Source organism: Calypte anna, chromosome 2 (genome assembly GCF_003957555.1).
Source record: "Calypte anna isolate BGI_N300 chromosome 2, bCalAnn1_v1.p, whole genome shotgun sequence".
Classification (NCBI taxonomy): domain Eukaryota; kingdom Metazoa; phylum Chordata; class Aves; order Apodiformes; family Trochilidae; genus Calypte; species Calypte anna.
In genome coordinates this window covers 50,825,386-50,834,023 of record NC_044245.1, presented here as the reverse complement: position 1 = coordinate 50,834,023, position 8,638 = coordinate 50,825,386, and the positions used below count along the sequence as shown (strand labels likewise).

The following is an 8,638-nucleotide window of genomic DNA, read 5'->3' as shown; positions in this document are numbered from 1 at the left end:
TTTAGCTGATGTTACTGAGGGAGAGCTAAAGGGTGAAATTTTGGTGGAAGGAGGAAGCTTGAGATAAAAAAGACTGGTAGTTTTCAAGACGCATTTGTCTGAAAACATGTTTCTCCTTTGAAGAGTTCTAGAAGCTGGGAGGAAAGATTATTCATAATCAGCAAAAGCCCCTTTTAACAGATAGAAACGTTTTTGGGGGTAACTGTAGTAGGTAGGAGTAGAGCTAAATCAGGAGAATGACTTTTGATTCATGTTGCATAGGCTGTTTATGGGAGAGGCCCCAGCAGCCTGTGCACTGGCATTTCAAGCTTTCAGCAGAGGACTGAAGGACAGTGAGCGAGACACCAGGAGCAGCAGCTGAGTCATCTTGGTGTTCCCTAGTGCTGAAAAGACTCTTCCTGAATTTTTTTCTTCATTAGCTCCATACACAGGCAGTCACCTTGTTGGTTAAGTATTGGGAAAGGAGGCTGATATGGCAATGCCAGAGAGAAAGTAAAGTGTGAAGCTTGTGAAAATTTCCCATTATTCTTAGTTGTTTTTATAGTTCTGGGGAGAGGAAGTTTTTTGCCAGTTGGATAGACTTCACATTAATCTGCCAGTTTTCATATTTCAAAATTTTAGAGGGAGTTTCCACAGAGAAGTGGTGTGGAGATGAAAGAGGAAGAATTGCTGTAGGAAAAAAAATTTAAAAAAAATATATGAAGGACTGTTTATTACTTCTTTGGGTAAATGTTATTGAGGTACTGACAAATGTGTCACTGGATATATCTGCCAAGAAGAGCATGAACTGAAATCCATATGTATTTTTATACTGTTCTTTAATATCCTATAAAGATTCAACCTTATCATAGAGTTTTTTTATTTACTTTCTTGTTCAATAGATTAGTGAAATTTATTGACATGGAATATTACAATTGACATTGTTTTATGCAATGATATCATGTCTTGGGTAACACAAACCAGCCTTCCTAAGTATTCAAGAAAAATCATGAATGGAAGAATTTTCAAGCAAGGCAAATACCTTCTACATGGTCTCCTGCAGTCTTCTTTACTCTGAAGCATTCATCATCTCCTTCCTTTCTTGTCAGGACCAAAGAGCAGGCAGCTACTTCCTTGTCTTTCCTTGTTAGCCCTGAGGCAGATTACTGAGAATCAACTTCACATCTTTCCTTGGTAGACTGAAAACTACTTCATCTGGAGCCTAACTTTCCCCTCTTCTACTGTTTCCCAACCTGTTGCTTCACAAGTGACATTCACCAGGTTGTGCCTCAGTGCTCCTGTGTGTTTGTCCATAAATGATTACAAATATCTACTTGAAGCAGGATTGTCTGTGCAGGTGAGGATGCCCTGTCAGTCCCAAGTAGGTCAGAAACTGGGACATGGGTGATGTCTAAGGTGGGGAGAGACAGGTGAGAAGCACAAGGAAGAACAAGTCTACCAAAGAGCTGATTTCACTGCTAGCACAAGGAATTTGTTTGCTGAGAACTTCACATCGTCCTGGAGAGAAGTTCCTGAGACTGGCTGGGAACACACTGGATGGATCAAAACCATGAACTCTTTCAAAAGGCCAGGTAGAAGCTGTGAAGTCTAAAGAATCAGATATGGGGTTGCTCAATGCATCTGTCAGGTGCATTGATTTTGTGCTGTCAGATGTTTTCTTCCCGGAAGTTTGAATTCTCTATCTATTCAACACAAGAAATCTTACACCTGAGGAACAGGCAAAGCAGCTCCTGGTACTGCCTGTTGCAGCTCCTTGCCTTGCCTGTTGTTCTGGTAAGAAAAGGGACTCGATGACCATGAGTAATTACACTTATCACTGATAGCATTTAGAAATAACATTTTTTGCTATTACCTTGTATGGCTTCAGAGATTCAGCTCTTTCATCTTTTACAATATCAGCATCTTCTTCCTGAGCTGTGGCTTCTACCTTTTGACTGTTAGTCTGTTGACAAAATTGTCAACTGATAAATAAAATAATCTGTACAATTTATGTGACACCCTTTTTGAGACAACAGATGGTTATGACTTGCCATAGATTCAGCATGTGGCTTCTCACCAAAGGAGAAAACACTGTAGTAAAGAAGACATGAAAAAAATATGTTTTCTGTTGGCCATTTGTAGCTTGGTTTAGGTTTTTTTGTTGTTTTTTTTCTTTTATTTTTTTTCTTAATGTTTCTGTAGGATTAGTTTTGTCTGATATTTATTATCTGTGTAACAATAATTGCTGTAAAGGCTGCCCTTCTGTAGCTTTCCTGCTGTTTTCATTTGTGTACTTATGGATAAACCTCCTTTCCTAAGTTTATCCACACGTGATTTTGAACTGTATGTCAGATAGCTGCTCCATGGCTCATGGTGGAACTCAAAACCCCAAACTGGAGTTTATATGATAAAAGGCAGGAATCACAGTGTGTTCTTCTCTTTAAGATTTCAATGGCAAATGGCCATGGTAAGGGGGTTGCAACTAGTTGAACTTTAAGGTCTCTTCCAACCCTAGCCATTCTATGATTCTATGAAACAAATTAAAAATTATATGCATATTATGCAGTTTGCCTGTGGGTGGGCTCATACCATCCTCAGCACCATTTAAAAGGTCACCTGAATTAGGTAGAAAGAAGCCACATATGGCAGCACTGTAGCTGTGACAGAAGTAAGCACACTAACTTTTGATGGTAAGAATCTTCTTGCTCTGCCTATAGCTTTCTGTTATCAAACTAATTCAGGGAGTCAGGTGTAGAAATGGTATTTTGTGGTGGCTTTGTTTGCCTGCTCTTTTAGTGCAGAGCTTCACGCAGTGAGCAGCAATGGAAGAGACATTTAGCAGTCTGATGTTCTTTCCTTCAGAATGTCTGGGAATTTTCCCAGGGCTCATTTGATGGCATTAAAAAATGAATGGGATGACTAAATGGCTTACAATTTTGCATATTCAGTTAAAGTGAAAGCAATTACTAATGTGTAGAATTATCTCCAGAATAACTTGGATCACACAGATGGCATTCAAACCAACTGTTTTCCAGGGAACGTGTCATTACATAATTCACAATAAGAAAAGTATCCTACAGTTTGAGCTCAATATTATTGCCCTTTCAGATTAGCCTGCTGAAGAGTGATAACTTTTTATCTGAACCAGTTTTCCGAGTGTGTCCAGATCTCAGCAGGGAATTGGGTATTGATTACAGCTTAACTATACCACTTTAATGTGAGTCTCAGATGTAACAATATTGGGATCAATGCTCAGTCCATTATCTTCTAAATTGAGAGGAACGTACTGAGACCAGTGAGTGTTTTGGCCCCACATGACTGAGCTATAGTGTTGGTACAAGAAAAATGGTCAAGCATTTAAAAAAAAGAAAAAGCATTTAAAAAAAAAAAAAAGCAACTTAGACTAAAATGCAGTAAAGACAGATAAGCGGTGAAGGCCAAGAGGAAGAGGGGAGTGTGTTTCATGGGTAGGGATGGAGAAAGTGACTGCTGGATGGAAGGAGGAATGGGAATGAGATATAATCTGGATGGTACAGCAAACACTAGAATGAAGTTCTACCTGAAACCTTGATGCAAAATTTTTGTTTTTTATTAACTATGAGAAAAAGATGAAGCTTAAACTGCGTTCCATTTGTTACACTTTCTCTCATTGTAGTGGTTAATAATAAGGGCTGTTTGATTGTGGCTGCAAGAAAGAAGCACCACAGATGCAAATTTCAGCTACATCCAATTTTCTGGATACTGTAGGACAGTGATGTCACTGACAAAGTGATTGTGGTGGGCTGACTCCATTCAGCAGATAAGCACCCACATAGCGCCTCTATCAAGTCCCTCCACCCCCAGCAGGATGGGGCAGAGAACAGGAAGAACAAAACCAAGATTCATGAGGAAACAACAAGAAGGAAATTACCAGTTATCTTCCTCAAGTAGATCGATATCCAGACAGCCTCTGAACAAGTGCCACCAAAGACGTCAATTCCCTCCCTTCTTCTTCTGCCTCATTTTGCATTCCTGAGCATGACATCGTATGGTGTAGAATATCTCTGGTGAGATCAGATGAGTTGTCCCATCTGTGTCCCCTTCCAATGCCTTGCCACACCCCCAGCCTACTCACTGTGGGGCAGAGTGGAAAAGAGAGAAAGCCTGGATACTGTGCAAACATCAAGCAATAGTCTAAGCAATGTGTGTTTTAGCCACGAATCCAGAACACAGAACAGTATGGGCTGCTATTGATACTGATTATTAATTGAAACAAATAAAATTCTGGGGGAAAACCACATGAAAGAGAACAAAGGGTCATGTACTACAGAAAAAAAGCTTAAATAATGCTGAAACAGCAAGAATTAGAGAGAAGCACATCCCAAGTAGTCAATAGCCTATCCTTGACATGTAAGCCTCCAAGACAGAGTAAAGGGATGGAAAGGAGTACTCTCCACAGTTTACCTTGGCTATAGTCTTGAGAACTAGGTAGAAACTTTGGGTAATCGGACTCACCCTCTCAACAGTACATTAATGTCCTATTACCATACTGAAACACCCACCCATAGACTAGAGAGACCCGTAGTAACAAAAAGCCCCTTTCTCCTTGAGCATGCATAGTGACGTTCTTAAGCACTCTCACTTTAAATAGAAACCAAGAACTAGTTAAACAATCATGCATACAAGTGAGAAAATACAATTTCAGATCAAGTAATTTCACATGTTTCTGAGTATAAAGTAGCCCTTGTGTTTTGGGAAACCAAGTTCACTTTGTGCAGTGAACTTGGCTCCCTTTCCTGCACAGACCTGGATATTAAAGGAAATAATCTCGACTCCATGTGTAGATCAGCTCCTTGCACACCAGACGATGGACCCAACTTTCGGGACAACACTGTGAAGATTGTTCATTCCATCCCACACAATCACAGCACACAATCCCATGGTACCCAAGCAAGTTGAGCAGAGCAAATCCAGTGACAGCCAAGAGTTTGTTGTTACCAGACAACTGTAAAGAGCAACACAGCTTCAGCCTAAGGTCAGGAAATCAGGACAGTGGGTCAGGTTTATTTCAGCAAGGTACAACGACAGACATAGGTAAAAAATATTGGGATAGGAAAAAAATGTTGGAATGGCCAAGGATGAGGGCACCAAAGCATAGTTTGTTACCACAGCTGAGAACATGATTGTTATTTCCCCTTTTCTGTCCCCATATTACACACCATTATGCTGGACTGCTAGATCATCAGCATACTCACAGGCAACAAAGGACGACTCTGTTCTTTGTCAGGGAAGTCATCAGAAAACACTGATCAGTGAGAATAGGCCACACAGGACACTCCTTCAAGTAAGGTTTTGATATTTAGCCACAGGAGTCCAGTAACCAGAAGGGGAAAACAATGTACTTTTTGCCCCACCGACAGCTTCTCTGGATTTTTTTAGGGCTCTGGTAGATCCAGCTTATCCTAAGTCAACTCTTTCTGTTGGCAGAGGTGCAAACGGCTTCTCTGCAGGCCTTGCCTCTCTCTTGTTTTACTCAAAAGTGTCCTGAAATACCAGAACTCTATCTAATTTTTTTCACCTTGAGGTATCCTGGCTCTCTTATCAGATACCTATGATGCATTTGATCTGAAAAAGCATCTGAAAAGCTGCTGGTTTGAGAGCTATTTGCCCATTTTTAAATCTGTAGCTTTGGATTTAATCTCTGTTGAATAACTTTGTACCTCTGCTTGATGCCTTTGAAAATCACAAGTTGAGCAGATGTATTGTATTAACAGGAGTGGACATGGTGTCACCAGAGGAAACCATAGAGACAGGAGTTTCAGAAGACTTCAGGACTTGTCAGTGGCCCCCTGGATGCCTCCCACTTTTTAAATTAGGTAGAAAGGATCCTGGAAGTACAGGGAATTTTCAATAGTTTTTCTATAGAAATGTAAAGACAAAAATCCTTTATTCAGGATTGACAAAATAGGTATAAGAACTTTTGTTCAAAGAAACGCCATTAATCTGAGGCATCACAGGCATTATTTCATAGGCATAACTTTTTAACCTTCCTAAATCAAGTTTTTAATCTCTTTTAATCCAGGGACCACTGAATTTCCATGGCAAAGATCACCAGCCTAAAAATTATGGCAACTTGTGGGGCTATGAAGGAGGAAGTGTATGTACCCTTCTGCAGCTTCTGGGAGAAATCTGGCCTCAAGCTGTTGGGCTGCAGCAAATGACAGCAAGGCCTTTGCCAGAAGGGTTAGAGACCTTCTGTACTGAGGAGAACAAGCAGAATGCAATAATGAAAAAATAATTTACATAATGGAGATAAAACAGAGATTCTCAGTACAGATGTGGTCTAAATATACAGTTTGCCTAATGGAGAAAAGATATACTAGAGCACAAGTTTATGTGTACGTACATGAACATATGCTAAATGATTAAACGCAGTTCATTTCATTTATTTGAGTTTTGCTTTGTTACATGTGCAAATGAAAAAAATATGGCATCTGATAATAACTCAGCAGGCAACCAAAAGTGAACAAGCATAAAAGGTTTTTTGAAGATAAAATACTTCCCCCTCCTAGAGAGAGACTGATCCTTCAATAAAGGACTAGATCCCTCAATTTGAATTCCAGATCAAGTTAGTGGACCACAGTAACTTGTGTTTCTTTGGCTACAATGGACCTAAGGGTTAATAGCCACAGCTCTAATTCTGATGGGAGAGTGATATTAGGCAGAAGTTTTGAAACCTGTGCACATTCCACTCCCATTATCATAGAATCATAGAATCATAGAATCATAGAATTAGCCGGGTTGCATTCACTCTAAATGTGTGGTTACCACAATTCAATGTGCTTGTGGTTTTGAAGTTAAGTAAGAAAGGTGAACTTGTGAGAATGGCAGGTGTTTTAGTATAATTTATTTTAATATACATTCTGTATAAGTGAACAAAAGAAGTGTTCTGCTGAAATATGCTACTACAATATTTTGTCCGTACCCTGCTTCATGCCTTGGATACTTTTTATTTGAGTAGAGTTTATGTCCTTGCTATCTAAAATCACTAGTACAAAAATCCTGTGACGTGATTTCTTTCTTCCCTCTCTTCCCTTCAGTATTTTACTTGCCAAAAGAAGCTGCAAGACCTTCAGAGTAGGCAACTTATTTGCCACAGTGGGTTGTTGTTACTGAGACACTTTGAGGAAAAAAGTAGAAAGGGTTCTCTTACTTTAATTTTCAGAGAGGGACAGCTGAGGAAAATCTTAATGAAGCTTCAGGGCATGACTCTTTGGTCAAAGACTAGATTGACTCATGTGTCTTCCTTCAAGAGAGTAGATAAAAAACAGTAGCTTCTGAAAGATGGATCTTATTAGTCTGCAAAAGCCAAACCCTACAGACCTGTACAGCCAGATCGAACCCTCAGCAGTCTCCTTAGCTCAGAAAAGTCCTGATACAGTTTTATTTCTGACAAAACACAGTATTAACACAATGCATATGGATTTCCTGGTAGTTCACAGTTCAGTGGGCTATTCCCGCTATGAAGCACAACATATCCAAACAGCACATTGTTGTTAAAGCTAAGAAAATTTCATTATATGGCAGTAGTTTATGGTCTTCATCCAGGGCGTAGTTTTGGATGTAATATACTCTGAATACATGGTGAGGCATAAAGCACACTAATGATACCAAGAGGAAGAATAAACTCTTTGCCTGAGCTCTGAATTCCACATGTGATCTGATGGCAGGCCAGTACTTGGCAGCCAGTCGACAGATCACGGAAAACTGGATTGTGGTGAGAAGAGCACAAACTGACACAAAAATCCCAATGAAGCAGTAGTTTGCAATCACCATAGGTGTCTCTCGGATCTCCTTGTGGAACTGGAAACATTCAGAGGAGCGATATGTCTTAGAGGTGCCATAGTATGAGAGAAGCACGGGTGTGATCACCAGTGCTCCCAGCAGCCAGACAGCAGCCACCCAGGCTGCAGTGAACCACTTCCTAGACTCCAGCTGAAAGAGGCGTATTGTGATGATACCCACATAAAACACAAAGGTGGTGTACATGTGGAAGTAGATGATGGCACTTGCTAGCTTGCAGGAAAACCTCCCAAATTTCCATTCCTGTAAAATGTAATAGCTGAGGCGGAACGGGATGCTGAGCAGCATGAAGGTGTGCAGCACCAGAAGGTTGCTGATGATAACAGTCATCACAGGTTGTGGTCTCCTTTGGAACAACTGATGGGACATCATGATGACCCCAAGGATGCCTCCAGCCAGGTTGATGATGTATAGGGGTATGAGAATGCTGTGGAGCCTCTCTGAGGGGTCTGGCAGCATCACGTTGGAGGAAAGGTTATGCTGGCTTATGCTGCTATTAGGCATCCTCCTAAGTTCCTCTTTCAAAGGTAACTGAATGTGAAAAGAGGAATTTTTAAAATAAACACATTTTTTCTGTTTCCTCTTTTATTGTTAACTGTGCAATGTCATATATTAATGAAGGGACATTTTACTTAATTGTGTCTGAAATGGAGTTATCCCATCTAGTATACAAACTTGCAACTATTGTCATACTGTAAATGATAGCAGTAACCCATGACTCTCAGTGTTAAATCTGCATTTTATATGATGATGAATACATTTTTAATGTATTCAACTTTATTCTAGATTGTTTTTTCAATTATTTCCCTCTAGATTC

General features: G+C 40.0%; 1 protein-coding gene across 1 annotated transcript; it reads right to left on the bottom strand.

Annotated features, from left to right (window-relative positions):
* Positions 1-7,461: 7,461 nt before the first annotated feature.
* LOC103537122 (probable G-protein coupled receptor 141) lies at positions 7,462-8,325 on the bottom strand. The gene has a single exon (XM_008503382.1). It carries the CDS (start codon positions 8,323-8,325, stop codon positions 7,462-7,464), a length of 864 nt encoding a protein of 287 aa, XP_008501604.1.
* Between the last annotated feature and the right edge of the window lie 313 nt (positions 8,326-8,638).